The sequence below is a fragment of the Elgaria multicarinata genome, chromosome 9, assembly GCF_023053635.1.
Source record: "Elgaria multicarinata webbii isolate HBS135686 ecotype San Diego chromosome 9, rElgMul1.1.pri, whole genome shotgun sequence".
NCBI lineage: Eukaryota > Metazoa > Chordata > Lepidosauria > Squamata > Anguidae > Elgaria > Elgaria multicarinata.
The window spans coordinates 3,845,786-3,865,073 of NC_086179.1; the positions used below are offsets into that span (position 1 = coordinate 3,845,786).

At 42.8% G+C, this 19,288-nt stretch overlaps 1 protein-coding gene across 3 annotated transcripts in view; it reads left to right on the forward strand.

Annotated features, from left to right (window-relative positions):
* Positions 1–19,288, forward strand: part of NRF1 (nuclear respiratory factor 1) — a 91,352-nt gene that overhangs the window by 41,798 nt on the left and 30,266 nt on the right. For 2 of the 3 annotated variants that reach the window (XM_063134618.1, XM_063134619.1), the window contains exons 6-8: positions 6,258–6,461; positions 10,088–10,282; positions 17,018–17,119. In XM_063134618.1, the coding sequence (XP_062990688.1) occupies positions 6,258–6,461; positions 10,088–10,282; positions 17,018–17,119 (501 nt within the window). The remainder of the gene's footprint in view (positions 1–6,257; positions 6,462–10,087; positions 10,283–17,017; positions 17,120–19,288) is intronic. The other variant, XM_063134620.1, reaches the window with a different exon arrangement.

Consider the following 19,288-nt stretch of genomic DNA (forward strand, 5'->3'; position numbering starts at 1 on the left):
GGGCCTTCTCTTCGCCTGTTGCTTCTTGGAACTTGAGGCGGTCATGTACCAAACTGTTAAAAGCGATACCAAGAGTGACACCGGCAGATCTTTGAGGATGCTCAAGGAGGGGGTGGACTAGCACAGAAGTAGAGCACATGGAGGTTCAATCCCTGGCACCTCCACTTAAATCAGGGGACCTGTGGCCCTCGGGCCACATATGGCTGCAAGCGTAATAATTTCAAAGCCCCCTGCAAGCGATCAGCTCAAACTTCTGGTGAGAGCGAACTGTCCCTCCCGCAGCAGTGGCTGGGTAGAGAGGAAAAAGGGGGAGCAGAGAGAGAGAGAAAAGCGGTGGCCTTCCACATTGCCAGCATGTGACCGCCGGCAAGTTGCCCCCGAAGGGATCAGGGGCACAAGGCAGCTTCACGTGCCCCCATGGTCTTCCACTGCTGTGCTTTACTTATTTATTTTATTTATTTAGAGTATTTTTATCTCGCACCTCAGCCAAAAGGCTCTCGGAGCGGCTTACAATGTATCAATAAAGAAGACAGTCACTACCCTCAGGCTTACATTCTAAAAAAAAGACATGACACACAAGGAAAAGTGGATGGGGAGGGAAGAGGGAAGAGCGTGTTCAGAGGAGGGCAACCAGGATGACCAGGGGTCTGGAAACAAAGCCCTATGAAGAGAGACTGAAAGAACTGGGCATGTTTAGCCTGGAGAAGAGAAGATTGAGGGGAGACATGAGAGCACTCTTCAAATACTGAAAAGGTTGTCACACAGAGGAGGGCCAGGATCTCTTCTCGATCCTCCCAGAGTGCAGGACACGGAATAACGGGCTCAAGTTAAAGGAAGCCAGATTCCAGCTGGACATCAGGAAAAACTTTCTGACTATTAGAGCAGTACGACAATGGAATCAGTTCCCTAGGGAGGTGGTGGGCTCTCCCACACTAGAGGCCTTCAAGAGGCAGCTAGACAACCATCTGTCAGGGATGCTTTAGGGTGGATTCCTGCATTGAGCAGGGGGTTGGACTCGATGGCCTTGTAGGCCCCTTCCAACTCTGCTATTCTATGATTCTATGAGGGAGAAAATAAAAAGAAATTAAAGAGACTGTTTAGGCTGGTGGGAAGGCCCTGCTCCATCCTGTCATCTCCCAATGGAGGGGCAAACCAACAGCTCCTTCTTCCCCACAAGGTGAAGATGTTAGCCCTGTGGGGGGGGGGGTCCAACTGAAGCAGGCTCTGATGGTCCCTGCCTGCTCCAGTCTCCCTCGCATCTTCTTCCCCTTTAGGCTGGACCAAGGGCATTAAAACGAACAATAATGGGACTTGGCTTCCCTGTGGCCCAAGGGTACCGCCCAACAGCTTTGCCAGCTTTTTGGACCAGCCACGGTTTCTGCAGTCCCGAGAGCTATCATTTCACTGTTTACATGGTCACCTCCTCTGTCTCCGAATGTACTTATGCAAACTCCCTCGAGCTTTTTTTGAGGAAGGGTTGGGTGTGTGTGTGTGTGTGTTTTAAAAAAGGGGAAGAAAGAAAAAGATTCTACCGAAGCCAACACTTAGAAAAGAAAAGCAAATCTGGAAAACTTTTTACTGTTTAGCATTCTGTAGGGAAGAGGGGAAGGTACTTTTTTTAAAAAATCATTCCATAGATGGGAGGCTACCTATCTCTCTTGTGACAGGCCCGGCAGGTTTGATTTCACAGCCATTCTTAACCCAGCAGTGTTGCGTATTACAGCTAGTTTTTTTTCTAATGAATATTTTAATACAATGGGAGGGGAGGTCACATTTGCTAAAAACAGGTGATGCCTCTGCTCATTTCATCCGGACCTAAGAAATAATAGGTGTTACCTCTTTTACTTCAAAGCAAATTTAATTCAACTGAGGGATTTTGTATACTTTTTTAATGTTCACTGTTTTTAACTTTTGTAAACCGCCCAGGGAGCTTCAGCTATGGGGCGGTATATAAATGTAATAAATAAAATAAAATAAATAATAAATAAAATAATAAACTATATATAAAATAATAAACTATAATAATATTGAACTATAACTGTGCGTGTTCCCTCATTGACGTGATGCCAGCTTTCCACAATCTGGGGTCCTCCAGATGTGTTGCAACTACAACTCCCACCATCCCCAGCCGGCTGGGGATGGTGGGAGTTGTAGTCACAACACATCTGGAGGGCATTTGGTTGGGGAAGGCTATCTGGAGCCAGTCGCCTCTCCCGGCATCATTCATGCGTTGTGCATTCAAGACTGTCTTTTGCGGGAACATGGCAAGCTTGGATCTGTGAACTGTCACTGCAATTGGGCATCTGGGAATTCCAAGTATGACGGCTACCATTTTGAAAGCTCTTTCAAACCCGTGTGGATGCATAGTTGATGTCTTATGAGCCAGCCTGGGAAAACTTCCTTTCCGTCTTTCTCTCTTGAGCTGTAGTCCTGTTCTGCTCATTACACACACCCTCAAGTGCCTCTTATTTCTCCAAACCTTTGTTCTGCATGCTCTCTCTCTCTCTCTCTCTCTCTCTCTCTCTCTCTCTCTCTCTCTCTCTCTCTTTACAAAGTTTGCAAAACCAAAACATCCTCTTACAAAAAAAGAGCATGCAAAAGAGAAGCATGGTTATCCAAAACCAAGCATATTTGCATACATTTTCTAATTGACATAATTTGAATCTGCCCTTTTTGGGCACATAGCATGAACAGATCTTCGAAGACAGTGTTTACATGTCCTGTAAATGTCAGTCGGTCGAATTTATTTGCTAAAACCATTGGTCATCACCAACATACACCATTATCACATTGGAAGATACATTTTAAGATAGATGTTTCCCAGCCCATTAAAACCAATTCTGTACCATATCATAGAATTGTAGAGTTGGAAGGGACCACAAGAATCATCTAGTCCAACCTTTCTCAACCTGGGGCGCTCCAGATGTGTTGGACTACAACTCCCAGAATGCCCCAGCCAGCTCTGCTGGCTGGGGCATTCTGGGAGATGCAGTCCAACACATCTGGAGTGCCCCAGGTTGAGAACCACTGAGATTATAGTCCAACCTTTTGCAATGTGCAGGAAAACCTAATCCGTTGAGCTACAAGGGCAGATGTAGAGGTCTTATATATCTTACATTTATCCCTGTCATCTGATAGATAACAAATCTTCTTCCCACCTTTCAAAAAAGAAATTCTTTCAAGAATCACCTTCTGAAACCTATCGCTAGGGGGAATTTTACAGATAACAATGTAAAAAGCAGCGGGGAGGCCTCCCCTCCAGGACCGGGCCATGTATGTTGCTAAAATCAAATCCCAAATTTATTTTTATTTATTTATTGCATTTGTATAAGGGACAATATCTCCCACCGTTTTCTGGCCACAAATACATGCATAGCAACATACTGGTATTCCATCATCTCAAAGCAGTTATGGCTGTGTACCTATATTTCCAGCACAGACATAGAATCACAGAATCATAGAATAGCAGAGTTGGAAGGGGCCTACAAGGCTATCGAGTCCAACCCCCTGCTCCTTCCACCTGAGGGGCTTTCACTCCTGGTTGTTGTTTTCAACATGCTGGGGTGTAATTCTTGTGAGATTTTTCGGCGTAGTCACTGGGTGGTGCTATCGGGCTCTTTCCATAGCTACTGCATTCATTCACAGAACAACCAGCAAAACCTCCTTTGCAAGGAGGTTTTACTCTGTACAGCACCATGTACATTGATGGTGCTATATAAATAAATAATAATAAGAAGAAGAAGAAGAAGCAGAAGCAGAAGAAGCAGCCATTCCTGTGTCGGGTATCAATGGAAGGGATGGAGAATCCAGTCCCAATCCGAGGGAGGAGGTTCCAGTTATTTTATGGTCAGGCAAAAGTGGAGAACATCCTAAATAACCCAATGGAATAAAGAGACAAAGGGCTCGTCTACACCAAGCAGGATATTCCATATGAATCGTAGAATCATAGAATCATAGAATAGCAGAGTTGGAAGGGGCCTACAAGGCCATCGAGTCCAACCCCCTGCTCAATGCAGGAATCCACCCTAAAGCATCCCTGACAGAGGGTTGTCCAGCTGCCTCTTGAAGGCCTCTAGGGTGGGAGAGCCCACGACCTCACCAAGCAACTGATTCCATTGTCGTACTGCTCTAACAGTCAGGAAGTTTTTCCTGATGTCCAGCTGGAATCTGGTTTCCTGTCACTTGAGCCCGTTATTCCGTGTCCTGCACTCTGGGAGGATCGAGAAGAGATCTTGGCTCTCCTCTGTGTGACAACCTTTTAAGTATTTGAAGAGTGCTCTCATGTCTCCCCTCCATCTTCTCTTCTCCAGGCTAAACATGCCCAGTTCTTTCAGTCTCTCCTCATAAGGCTTTGTTTCCAGACCCCTGATCATCCTGGTTGCCCTCCTCTGAACCCCCTCCAGCTTGTAGACCTGATCAGTAAATAAGGGGGGGACGTAAAGACTATGCCAAGCCATAGGTACCCTCAGCACCTTGGTAGTGATAGAAAATGTGGTCCCTTCATAAGTAAAATAATACATTATATCTTCAGTCCTGATTACGTCAGTATCCAAATGCACTACCTTCACGGAAGAAGAGCCCTACAATTGGATCTAGCCATAGGCCTCTCTGGTGCAGAATTCTGTCCCCACAGTGGCCGCAATGGGAAACCCACAAGCAGGATATGAACCCTCCCAGCAATCGTTATTGAGAGATATAGACATGATCCACACTACTGCTTTAAAAGGGTTTATAATGATATTGACAACAGTTGGGGCCCAGGAGACATGCCATAGACAGTTTTCAAACTGTTCTCAAAGTGTTATACCCTGCTTGGTGTACATCTGGCCATACTGCCTCCATTACTGGAGAGAATATAAGTGAAGAAGTACCTTCATTTATCTGCCCCAAATCTCCCGCCATGCATAATTTTGTACACCTCTATCATGTCCCTCCCCTTACTTGCCTCTTTTCTAAGCAAAACAGTCCCAAACATTGTGATCTTTCCTCATGGCGGCATTCGTCCAACCCCTTTATAATTTGGCTTGGTGGTTTCCATCTTTTCAATTTTTGGGTGTGGTGTCCAGAACTGTATACAGTACTCCCAAGTGTGTTCACACTAGCAAGGCATTAGGATATTGGCAGTTTGGTTTTCGGTCACCGCAGTCAAATACTTCATAAAAAGCAGCGGGGAGGCCTCCCCTCCAGGACCAGGCCGTGTATGTTGCTAAAATCAAATCCCAAATTTATTTTTATTTATTTATTGCATTTGTATACCGCCCCATAGCCGAAGCTCTCTGGGCAGTTCACATAAGACTTTTTCTCTTCTCCCAGGCATTTAACAGCATTTAACAACGCTAAGTTTGTTTTGTTTTTTAATGGACCCCAGAACTGTTGTTTTTAAAATGGATAATGTTGTTTTTATACTGTTGTTTTTATGTTTTTGATGGTTTTAAATTTTGTATACTTTTTTAATGCTCACGCCCAGAGAGCTTCGGCTATGGGGCGATATATAAATGTAAATAATAATAATAATAATAATAATAATAATAATAATAATACATTTAAAAACAATATACAAAAATTAAAAACCACAAAAACATACAAAATGTGCATACAATTAAAACCACTGTAACAACTTTAGAAATGATGAGCCAAAAAAAACCCCTGGACCCAAATCTTTCCTAAGGCCTCTGCTGCAACTCCAGACCACCCCAGCTCTCAGTGTTTGAAGGCAAAGCAGGAAATACAAGTCTAATGTTCAGGCCGTCGGATGGTAATTGGCTCCAGTGGCCCTGCCTTGACGTGAAATCAGGAAAACTGCCTCTGCTAGGGATCCTTTTTGCTCTCAGGCTGAGTGGATCCCAGAAGGCCTGAACGGTCTCCTTTAGCACTTTATATGACCTGTAATGAACCCATTTGAGAACATTTGAGAACTACAAGTTCAATCGCAGCTTTTAAAGCTCAGCTAAAAACTTTTCTTTTTCCTAAAGCTTTTAAAACTTGATTTTGTTCTGACTTTATACTGCTAGTTTTACCCTACCCGGTGCCTGTTTGGTGCCTTCTCTTCCCCTCCTTATTGTTTTATTATGGTTTTATTAGAATGTAAGCCTATGCGGCAGGGTCTCGCTATTTACTGTTTTACTCTGTACAGCACCATGTACATTGATGGTGCTATATAAATAATAATAATAATAATAATAATAATAATAATAATAATAATTTGCTTCTGCGGAGCTTTGATTTCCAAACCCTTTGTTTTGTTCTTAACGCTGCAGGCGCAGCTGCGGGCATTCATCCCTGAAATGCTGAAATACTCGACAGGGCGTGGGAAGCCCGGCTGGGGCAAGGAGAGCTGCAAGCCCGTTTGGTGGCCGGAAGACATTCCGTGGGCCAACGTTCGCAGCGACGTCCGGACAGAGGAGCAGAAGCAGAGGGTGTGTGTTGAATGCCCTCTTGCTTCTGCAAAGGGCTCTTCCTTGGTATGGCAAGTGGAAAGGCTTGGCTTATAGATCTGTCTTTGGGACTTTGTTAAGTTGTTGTGAGAAATTGCGTAGATCAGGTAAGGACACGAGAGAATTGCTGTCCTGGGTTAGCCCCAGGTGTGCGTAGCTCAGCTCTCTCCTTCCAGTGGGGCCAGCCAGGTGCTTCAGGAGTGCTCACGCAGGGCATTTCTGGCTGGCAATAGCCTTCCCCTGCTGTTAGTCACCAGCATCTTGTTATAAGAGGCACTGCGGATCCATCTTTGACTATCCTGGCTTGTAGCCATTCGCAACTTGTCTTCCATGAATTTATCTATTTATTTATTTTTAAAAAAATGCTCTTTTGTTAGTGGCCGTCACCACATCCTGCAGAATGGACTTCCACGAGTGTTTCTCTCAGCCTTCAACAGCTGCCTTGCTTTCTCCCACCCCCGTTAACCTAACCTAGGGCATGTCTTCACCAGGGGAGGATCTCACGATATGCTGATTGTGAGATCCTCCCCTGGGTTCACACACGGCGCGCAACTTCCAGGGAGGAAGCAGGACGTCATGTCCGCCTTTTTTTTTAAAAAAAGAAAAAAAGACAGGAGCTGGAGCGCACCTGTGCTCCAGCGAAAAAGTACTTTTTTTTTTAATAAAACCAAAACCCTGACCCAGTTCCCACCCCCAATGGCCCTGGACTCTCCCAAACCTGGCTCTTTCCGTCTGATGACCCCCGCTACTCACGGGAAAGAGGGAAGAAGCCGGGATGGGCAGCCACACCACCCGCGGTCCTTGGGATCGTCCAAGGACTGTGGGAAAAAACGCAACAAAAGTGTATGTCAATACCCCGGGAAAGGGAGGGATCCTCTCTCCCTGCTCCCGGGATCCCCTGTGCGTCATTTGGACGCACAGGGAATCCCTGGGATATCGCCTGGTATAGACGTGTCCCTAGTCTTCCACATCCTGAAAAATGTAGTCTTAATTGTTTCCGGGGATGCAAGAAACAGCAATGCTATCATTAAAGACTGGATCCACCGGAATTCCCTCCCAGCAATACGTGGACATCTTCCTCTTTTTTTAATATTCTGAGCTCCTTCCCAGCCAATAATCTGGTTAATCAAGACGTGTGTTTGCAGCTGCAAGCGCACTCTTGGGTATCCTTGGATTAGAATTATTTAAATCAGTGGCCTAACGCAGCCTCCCCTCAGACAAATGCCCTCCAGGTATTTTGGGCTGTAGCTAAAAGCAGTGAAAAGAGCAACGTGGCTGCCGAAAGAGCCGTTTTCATGCCATTCTAAAAATGGGCAGCGAAGGGGCCAGGCAAACTTCTTTGGGAGGCTTTTCCACATTTTATCTTGTGCTGCATTTAATTACACATCTGCATCTGTTGCGTGGTGCAATTCTCCTTATGATGGCAGGAAGATATAGACAGTAAACCGGTTATATTTATTTATTACATTTATAGCCCACCCTTTTTCCTCTTGCAAAGAACACAAGGTGACTTGCATGATCCTTCTCTCTATTTTATCCTCACAACAACCCTGTGAGGTAGGTCAGGCTGGGTGACAGTGATTGGCCCAAAGCCACCCAGTGAGCTTCATGATCTGGTGGAGGACTAGAACCCGGATCTCCAGAAAATCAGCCCAGCACTCTAACTGATATCCCACACTGGCTATATGTGTGTAGTGGAAAGTTATCACTTGGCAGATAATCATTTAGATCCACCTGAGGTAGATGATAGTCTAGTTGCCTGATTTTTAAGTAAAGCTGAGGTGTCAAAACGGAACCTCCCAAAGCATAACATTTTGAAAGCATATCCTCCGGGAGAAGCTTGCTACGATTTTACATATTTGCGTTCCTATCCAAGTTCAGAAGCTGGGCTTTTTGTCTGCCAAGTTGATTGTCCAGTTCCCAGCTTGGCTGTTTTTGAAGCAGCTGCAGATAAACTCCATGCGAAATATAACTCAAAGCAGAATATTTACTTATATTACAAAATCCTGCTCTGTTTTACAATTTGTCAAGATGGCGGTCAATTGAATGAGAAATAAAGCCAATATCAAAACGATCTGGAAGTTATAATAAGGAACAGAAAAGAGGTAAATGTTTTACCTAGGGAGGTAAATGTTTACAACCTAGGGAGGTTGTGGGCTCTCCCACACTAGAGGCATTCAAGAGGCAGCCGGACAACCATCTGTCAGGGATGCTTTAGGGTGGAGTCCTGCATTGAGCAGGGGGTTGGACTCGATGGCCTTGTAGGCCCCTTCCAACTCTGCTATTCTATGATTCTTTTTAATAGGGCAAATAAAAAATGGTCTCTGCCCGGTGCCTAAAACTTGTTACGTTTGACTTTAGGTGCCCCCAGACGGATCACGAGATCCTCCCCCTTAGTCTACATGCAGTGTGTAACGTCCCGGGAGGACGTTGCGCCCGCCATTTTTTTTAATTGAAAATGAGCGCACGAGCGCTCCATCGCAAAGGTCGGTGTTGTTGTTTTTTAAAAAAATCCCACTTCCCCTCTCCCACCCCCAATGGGCACAGAGCTTCTGAAGAGCTCTGTGCCCCATGAACAATTCCCGGCTCTTCGCATTTACTCGCGAGGAGCCGGGAAGAAACCGGGACGGCTGCCCACACGTCCCGACTCCCGCAGTCCAAGACCGCGGGGAAAGTCAGGATTAAAGCCGTCCCGGGGAAAGGGAGGGATCATCCCCCCCTGCCCCCTGGATCCCCTGTGTGTCATGTGGATGCACAGGGACGATCCCGGGGCGATCCTCAGGATAATCCTTCATGTAGACATGCCCGGAGAAGGTCACTCTTTTATCCTGGTTTAATTTAGGAGACCCAGGAATCCCTGATGTTATTCTCACAGTCACTAATCATAGAATCATAGAATAGTAGAGTTGGAAGGGTCTAGCCATCGAGTCTAGCATCTAATGGAGGCTAGAATCACTATTTAGTGGCAAGCTTTGAAGGAGTGGAGGAGCCTGTCCTATTGCCACACAAGCAAGAGGGCAGTTAAATGTGGTAAAAGGTAGCGAGTCCACACACAATGGTTTCTGGGGGTCCGTGATCTACACTACTGCTTTATAGCGGTATTGAAGCGCCCTGATAACAGTTGGAGCACACTACACATTCCTGATTCCACTTTCACAGTGTTGTTTCCTGCTTTTTACTCCACATTATCCAAAACACCGCAATGGGATCGTAACGATTTAATGCAAGGGGTAGATCCGGCCTAAATTATCCATTGGTGTGCTTTGATGCTCTGTTGGAAGCATTTTTTTTCCTGCTTTAAAAATCCTTTATAGTGGGTGAAATTTACCAGGGGTTCCCTCTCTTCCTTCAGGATTATTGCAGAGGTTGGTTATTGATTTATCTGTGTTGCTGCTGCTGCTTATGCTTCTGTGCCTCCTCCTCCCTCCCAATCCCCTTTCCTTTTGTGTCATGTCTTTTAGATTGTAAGTCTGTGGGCAAGGACTGTCAAGAAATACTTTTGTAAGCCGCCGTGAGAGCCTTTTTTGGCTGAATGGCGGCATAAACATGCTTAAATAAATAAAATAAATAAATGCCCGTTTTGATCAGCCATGAAGTCCTGAATGTGCCTTAACCCCCTTTTCTTTCCCCTCCGCTCCGCCTCCATCCGGCAGGTATCTTGGACTCAGGCGCTGAGGACTATTGTGAAGAACTGCTACAAGCAGCACGGCCGTGAGGACCTGCTCTATGCGTTTGAAGATCAGCAAACACAGCCTGCCACAGCCACACACAGTATAGCACATCTGGTTCCATCCCAAACCGTGGTCCAGACCTTCAGTAATCCTGACGGCACAGTCTCTCTCATCCAGGTGAGAACTCATGGCAACTGCTCCTTCCCAAGAGAAGATGTTAGGTCTGGGTGGGGGAGGGAATGAGGCTGGGACATCTGGAGAGTAAGAGAATTGTTAATTATGTTGGAGATAATTGCAAATAAAAATGCTAATATAGAGACCTGCCGGCCAGGCACAGCACTGCCTCCCCCCTCCCCCTTTAAAGTAGATGGCTGGAGTATTAGACTCACGGGGATATGGGGGGGGGGGATTAGAGTGGGGGGGTGGGGAGGGGGGGAAGGTAGGGGAAGAGGGATCGGGGTAGGAGGGTGTGGGTTTTATGTATGGAGTTTGTGTTTTTATGTAAGCAAGTTTGAATTGCTGAGCACAAGGGATCGGAAGAGATTTCAAAAGGGTGATTATGGATAAAAAGATAAAGGTATCAACACTCAATGTTAAAGGTTTAGGGGCAGTCGTGAAAAGGAAGAGAATAGAACAAATGCTAAATAAAGAGGGATCAGATATTATAATGATCCAAGAGACACACCAAGGCTCCGAGAATTCGAATATGATAAAATTAAAGTGGTTAGCCTATTATGAAAAATCATTAGGGACATCAAAAAAAAATGGAGTGGCCACTTTGATTTCAAAAAAAAGTGGGTTTATATTAGAAGAGGTAAAAAAGGATGATAAGGGTAGATATCTTATGTTAAAAGGTAAAATTGAGGGAAAGGTTTATACTTTGATTAATGTTTATGCCCCAAATGAGAGGCATAGAGAATTTTTTATAAAGCTGTTCAAAGAAATAGAAGAATTTAAGGAGGGGTATGCATTATTAGCTGGGGATTTTAATATGGTTATGGATAATAAAAGGGACAGGTCAAATCCCACTAATGCTGAAAAGAGGAACAATATGACTATATTGAATAAATTAGTAAAAGAAAATGATTATTTAGATTCGTGGCGCTTACTTTACGGGAATAGGCCTGGATTTTCATACTTTTCCCCAGTTCATCATACATACTCCAGGATAGATTATATATTTGTTTCAAAAGACTTTGCAACGAGGATTTGTAAAATGGAAATGGGGGTAATAAAAGTAACCGATCATGCCTTGTTAAGTTTAGAATTTACAGTTAAGAAAGATTATAAAGAGGCATATAGATGGAAGTTGAACACAAAGATATTGAAATACAATAAAATAGTAGATAAAATTCGGAAGGAACTGTCGGAGGCATGGGAAATTAATGAAAAAGGAGGAACAGCTGGGTCAGTCATTTGGGACACCATGAAGGCTGTAGCAAGAGGAATCTGTATTAGAGAAACATGTAGTTTAAAAAGACAACAACGTGCAGAACAGGAAAAGTTAGAGATAGAAATTAAAAACTTGGAGGAAAGATATTGGCGAAGTAAAGATAAATATAAATTAGTGGAAATACAAGCTAAGAAGAAACAATTAGAAAACTTAAATATAGAAGAGATTCAAAAGAATTTAATGTATATGAAAAGGGAATATTTTGAAAACAGTGATAAGAATTCGAGGTTGCTTGCCAAGCTCACACAAAAAGAAAAAGGGAGGAATGGGATAGAAACGTTGAAAGATAGTCGAGGGAATTATTGTCATGCAATGAAAGCTAAAATAAAAATTTTTCAGGAATTTTATCAGGAATTGTACAAGGGTAAAGAAATTCAACAAGAAAAGGTGGAGGAGTATATTGGAAGGTTTATAAAGAAGGAAATAAAATCAGAATATAAGGAGTTAATGGAGTCAGTAATAACTCAAAGAGAAGTTGAAGAAGTTATTGATAAGTTAAAAGTGGGTAAATCACCAGGAGCAGATGGTTTGGGTCCAGAATATTATAAGGTCTTCAAAGATTGTTTAGTTCCAAAATTAATGGAACTTTATAATAGGATATTATCAGGAGAGAAGATACCTGAATCATGGGAACATTCAGTGATAATTCTGATCCCAAAACCAGATAAAGATTTGACTAATCCTGATTCTTATAGACCTATTTCTTTAATAAATCAGGATGCTAAAATTTTTACATCTATTATGGCCAAACGATTAAATAAATTTTTGGCAGAATATATAGGAGCAGATCAATGTGGGTTTGTGGTAGGAAGACATATGCATAATTTAGTGGGTAGAGTTTTAAATGTAATAAATGTAATAAAAAAAGCAAATATTAAGGCAGGTATTATGGCATTAGATATTTTTAAAGCTTTTGATTGTGTGAGCTGGCAGGCACTAAAGAGTATTATAGATAAATTGGGATTTGGAAATAAATTTAAAAATGTAATAGAACAGTTATATTCCCAAAATACGGCGGTAGTGGTGGTAAATGACGGACTTACTGAAAAGATACGACTAGCCAGAGGAACAAGACAAGGATGTCCGCTCTCGCCGGTCCTTTTTGTAATGGTTATGGAAGTTTTGGCGAAGGCACTAAGGGAGGATAAAGAATTAGAAGGAATTGGAGAGGTAAGGGAGATAAAGCTAAACATGTTTGCGGATGATACTTTATTGACCATTAAGAATCCATTAAGAAAATTAGAAAGAATTAAATATCAGTTGAGGGAATTTGAGGAAATTACAGGGTTAAAAATAAATTGGTCTAAATCAGAGATGATGTTGTTTAACTATACTAAGAAGGAAGAAAAGGATTGGGAATTTAAGGGGATGGAATTGAAAGTTAAGAATGAGATTAAATACTTGGGAATTAAAATTACAAAAAATCTAGAGAATTTAGAAAGGGAAAATTTAACGAGGTTAAAGAAGGAGGTATTAGAGAAATTGGAGAAATATAAAAGATTAAATTTATCTTGGTTTGGGAGAATAGCTTTGATAAAAATGAAGATACTAGCTAAAATTAATTTCGTATTTAGGATGCTACCTATAAAAATATCAGAAACCGAGATAAAAAGTTGGCAAAATATTATTAATAAATATTGTAATGGAGAAAAGAGAGCAAGAGTGAATAAAAATAATTGGTACCTAAGCCAAAAAAAGGGGGGAATGGGTCTCCCAAACATAAAATTATACTACGTAGCAAATAGATTAAGACATGTTGTAGAAGCAATTATGGGAGTAGGAGATTTATACTGGATGGAAGAAAAAATCATAAGTAAGGTAGAGATGAATCTGGAGAATGTTTTTTTTAAAGATGGAGGAAGAAAATGGGTTGGAAGTATAGATAATCCACTCCTGAGGACTCAATGGGAAATTTGGAGCAAATTTAAAGGGAAGCTGCTTCCGAGCAACTCTCCCTTAGCACCGATAATAATGTTAAAGAATTTCCCAGAGGATCTAAAGGGTAGATTATGTAAAATATTAAAAGAGAAAAATAAAATAAAATTAAAGGATTGGGTAAGAGATATTAAAACAAGAGAAGATATGGAAAATTTGTTAAAGGAGAAGAAGCTATCTTGGCTAGAATATGGTCAATTAGAACAATGGAATAAAAAGTGGATTAAAGATAATAGAATGTGCAGAAAGATGACGAGGTTTGAAGAATTAGTAGTAAGTAAGGAGAAAGGAAAAGGAGGTAGTATAGTTTCAAAAGGATTAATGAGTGAAATATATAAAATATTGTTAGAGAAGGAGTTTAGAGAGAATACAGAGAAAGTGATTTGGGAATCAGATTTGAAGATACAAATAGGGCGACAGAGCTGGGAGGGACTATGGAAACAAAGAGTGTTGAGAAGTTTATCAGTAAGAATAAAGGAGAATTATTTTAAAATTTTATGGAGGTGGTACCTAACCCCGGTTAGATTGAACAAGATAAGTGATCAACATTCAGCAAATTGTTGGAGAGGATGTGGGGAAAAAGGAACGTATTTACATATGTGGTGGCAATGCAAATATGTACAAAGATTATGGAAGATGGTGTTCTCAGAAATTGAAGAAATAGTGGGAATGAAAATAGAACAAACACCAAAAATAGCATTGCTGTCACTATTTGAAGATATAAAGTGTGGAAAAGGAACTATAGAGCTGATATCGAGTTTGTTGGTTGCAGCACGATTGATGATAGCTAGGAACTGGAAGATCCAAGGGGAATATTCTATTGAGGAGTGGTATAAAGTAGTATGGGACATAGCCATTAATGATAAACTGACATGTAATATTAAGTGGAGAAAAGGCGTAACTAAAATAAATGAGTTCGAAGGAATTTGGAAACAGTTCCTAGTGTTCGTGTTTACTAAGGGAAATGGGAAACCACCATCAGAAGAAACGATTAGATTTTGGACTCAAGAATGATCCCGAGGTGGGGGGTGCACTTTTATGTTAAGAATGAAAATGTTGTAGTGTGATAAGGCATATGTAATAGTTTTTGATATTTGTACTCAACAATTATTCAATATGTATGAAGCAGATATTTGATGTATTTCTTTTTCTTATTGTGTTTGTTTCAATTATATTTTGGAAATGTTCATTTATGTTTATATAGTGTTGAAAATGAATAAAAATTATTAAAAAAAAAAAAAAAAAAAAAGAAGATGTTAGGTCTCGAATAGGCCTGGAAGTCCTACTTTCCGACCCAGACAACTGACCTGAGATCCCAGGCGTGTCTGGAGTGGTTGCGGTTCTGCAGTGCTGAGCAAACCTTTATTCTGTGTGTGCTTCACTGTTCAGGGTCATGTAATCCTACAGTTGCATTCTGGCAAGGAAAGCAAAGTTCTAGGGCTAATAGGCTAATTAATCTCAGCCTTTCTCCAGAAAGTGTGTGTGTGTGTGGTGTCAAAGATATGTGCTGCTTCCACACTAGGGATTTAGGGTAGAATTACCAATGCTTCATTCTGTTTGTGGGGCATCCCATATGATGTTATCACCTAAGCATTCTTACCTTTTATCAGCTTAGGCTGATATACCCACTGCGCCCTTATCTGGACAGAGATAGCCTAGCTACAGTGATCCATGCTCTGATAACCTCTCGTTTGGATTACTGCAATGCGTTATACGTGGGGCTGCCTTTGAAAACGGTCCAAAACAGGGCAGCTGGTACAAAACAGGGCAGCACGGTTACTAACAGGGACTGGCCGGCGAGACCACATCATGCCAGTCCTTTTACAACTTCATTGGCTGCCAGTCCTGGTCCAGGCCCAATTCAACGTGCTGGTATTGACATTCAAAGCCCTAAACGGTTTGGGGCCAGGCTATCTGAAGGAACGCCTCCTCCCATATGTACCTGCCCAGACCCTAAGGTCATCCTCAGGGGTCCTTCTCCGCGAGCCCCTGCCAGAGGAAGTGAGGCAGGTGGCTACCAGGAGGAGGGCCTTCTCCGCTGTGGCACCCGGGCTGAGGAATGAGCTCTCTAAGGAGGTTCGCTTGGCACCTACATGATATGCTTTTAGATGCCAGGTGAAGACCTTTTTATTCTCCCAGCATTTTAACAGTCTATAAATAAATTTTAACTTGATGTTTTAAATTTGTAATTTTGTATTGCTGCTGTTTTTATCTGGTTGAGCTTTTGTACTGTATTTTATATTATGGTTTTATACTGTTGTTTTATACTTTGAATGGTTTTAATTTTTGTGAACCACCCAGAGAACTCCAGCTATTGGGCAGTATAGAAATGTAATAAATAAATAAAATAAATAAATCTTTCTTCCGGCAGGCCTATCCAGTGGAATTTTAGGATGCTTTTAGGATGTTTTTTCAGGATAACAATGTATGCTATGTTTTTAATCAGTATTTCATGTATTTTATACTTACTGTTGTTCGCCGCCTTGATCAAAACGGACAGGCGGGTAAGAAATAATAATAATAATAATAATAATAATAATAATAATAATAATAATAATTGTATTTTCTCTGTAGTTCTATCTAAACATGCATAGGATTGCACCTTAAGTCACCTTGAAACCAACCAGACAGGTTACTTGTAAGTAACTGAAGCCCCAATGCCGTTGTCATTTATTTATTCATTACATTTTTATACCGCCCAATAGCTGAAGCTCTCTGGGCGGTTCACAAAAATTAAGGGCGGTTCACAAAAATTAATCCGGAGTTTATTGCAAGTGACAATGCTTTGGTGTTGTAACAAAGATTATGACCCAGTCCAGGCATTGGGCTTTAGCTACTCACAAGTAACCTGTCTAGTTGATTTCAAGGTGACTTAAGGTGCAATCCTATGCTTGTTTAGACAGGAAAAAAAGTCCTACAACACCCTGCATGTTGGGAATTGTAGGACTTTTTTCTGTCTAAACATGCATGGGACTTTTTTTCTGTATAAATATGCATAGGACTGTGCAATTAAGCAAAACTAACTTTCTCAAGATTATGGCTGCGTTCAAACGATACGCTAATCAATGGTTGTTTCCCATTCTGTGCCAATTGATTAGCGTGTCGTCCGAACTCAGCCTATCGGTCAGCCTTCGCCAACCAGGGACCCTGCAGATCTGTTGGACTACAACTCCCATCAGTGCCAGCCAGCTATGCTGGCTGGGGGATTCTGGAGATTGTAACCCACTGCATCTGGAGGGTGCCGGGTTGGGGAACGCTTCTATGTAGGTGTTGCACGTATAGAGATTACTGATCTCTTTTTCTTAAAATATTTTTTAAAAAATAACCTACTATCAGCTGCAAGGCTGGGACAGGCTCAAAATCCAAATGAATAAATTTACAGATATTTGTGATGCTTGACTTCGGCCGCGTGGTACGTATGTACGATCTTAACCAGCGTCTCAGAAGCTATGGGCGCGAGTATACCGAGGGATTCAAACGGTGGCGCGTCTCACTGACAACTATTTTGTGATGCTGTGTTGCAGGTGGGCACAGGAGCCACGGTGGCCACCTTAGCAGATGCCTCTGAATTGCCGACCACCGTAACAGTCGCGCAGGTCAACTATTCTGCAGTAACTGACGGAGAGGTAAGGGATGCGGTTAGTGGGCGAGAGCCAAATGGCTCCCAGAGTGCAGGACACGGAAGAACGGGCTAGTTAAAGGAAGTTAAAGGAAGCCAGATTCCAGCTGGACATCAGGAAAAACTTCCTGAGTGTTAGAGCAATACGACAATGGAACCAGTGACCTAGGGAGGTGGTGGGCTCTATTCCCACACTAGAGGCCTTCAAGAGGCAGCTGGACAACCACCTGTCAGGGATGCTTTAGGGTGGATTCCTGCATTGAGCAGGGGGTTGGACTGGATGGCCTTGTAGGCCCCTTCCAACTCTACTATTCTATGATTCTATGATCCTCTGTTTCTACCCTGTGCTGACAGACCGGGCATCCTACTCCTTAAGCAGCTTTCCCAACCTGCTGTTTTGGACCACAACTCCTATCATCCCCAGGCCAGCATTGCCAATTACCATGCCGTAGTCCAGTACACCTGGCGGGGCCTCAGGTTTGGGGAGGCCCACCTTAAAACTACTGAGCAGGTCTTTCACTGACCTCCTCTTGGAAGTTTTCCAAGGAACGAACTTCCACAACTGCCCGTGATACTGTAACATTGCTGAACCGCTTTGCAGCTGGAAAATCTTGCATCTTGCTTAAATTGGCCTTTCTGAAATTTTGGCCCATTCAGCTTCCTCAGGCACGTGGCACAAAGGGACTAGTTTGGGAGCTTTCTCCGCTAGAAAAATGACGAATCAATGTATAAAACAATTATATTTACATCAAGTCTGCGTGGGCTGAAATCCATGCGTGCAAAGAAGTGTGTTTTGACCAGCAAGGTCATGGATCCAGCAGAGCACATTTGTCATCTAAGTCCAGGCTTTGCTTGAATGTCTCTAGGGCTTCCCATATTTTCTGAACAACTGGACTGGTGCATAGAATCATAGAATATAGCAGAGTTGGAAGGGACCTACAAGGCCATCGAGTCCAACCCCCTGCTTAATGCAGGAATCCACCCTAAAACATCCCTGACAGACGGCTGTCCAGCTGCCTCTTGAAGGCCTCTAGGGTGGGAGAGCCCACAACCTCCCTAGGTAACCGATTCCATTGTCGTACTGCTCTAACAGTCAGGAAGTTTTTCCTGATGTCCAGCTGGAATCTGGCTTCCTTTAACTTGAGCCCGTTATTCCGTGTCCTGCACTCTGGGAGGATCGAGAAGAGATCCTGGCCCTCCTCTGTGTGACAACGTTTTAAGTATTTGAAGAGTGCTCTCATGTCTCATGTTTATCAAGACACGCTTCCAAAGGTAGAAGTAGTTTTCAAATCAGCTGGCCAAAGTGAGGTTTTGACTTTATAATCTTAAGGTCTCCTTATCCATTACTTTCTTTAATCCTTCGATTTTGTTGGCACTGAGAACTGTTTTCCCCAGTGCCATCAATGTATGTGACCCTTGGCATGGGTGGCGCTGAATTAATATCTAGGAAAACAGGGCCCTCCTTCCAAGGGCTTATAGTCTATATTAAATGTGCATAAACTTCTTTTTCTTTGGGCTGTGGCATCAGGGATTAAGTCAGAGGCTTCATGGAGGTTATGAAGGTACGCAGGTGCGATGTTACACCTATACTAGGCCCGTCGCATAAACCCTTCTCAAGCCAAGCATCACCACTTGAAAACCTGGGAGAGGGTTGAATAAAACATTCCCCCTAGCTATGAGGGAAACAGGTGAAATATAGGATCTGCTTTTAAATGTACTGTGGGTATATTCTGGTGTGGGTGTTTGATAACTGCGAGGCAGGTAAATAATGCCAACCTTGACACATGGTAATTGGTAGCTGACAAAATCGAGATCCAGAAAGACCCTCCAAGGGCTTATAGTCTACATTAAACGTGCATAAACTTCTTTTTCTTTGGACTATGGAATCGGGGATTAAGTCAGAGGCTTCATAGTGGCGGCAGGCACCACATTGTCCAGCCAGAAAAGGGCGGCTCTGGTCCAAGAGGAGGATGAGAGAAAGAACCGGGCATCTTTCTAAATAGGAGCTGTAGGCGGAGCATAAAACTGTGCTGGCTGAGGCTGCTGAGAATTGGAGTCCAGCACCTCCGGAGGCCACCATGTTGAGAAGGGCTGACATAGGTGTTGTGGGAGACAGAGTTAGTAGCCACAGATTGCAGAAGCCAATAATTTTTTAAACGTAAGAAGCGCCCTGATG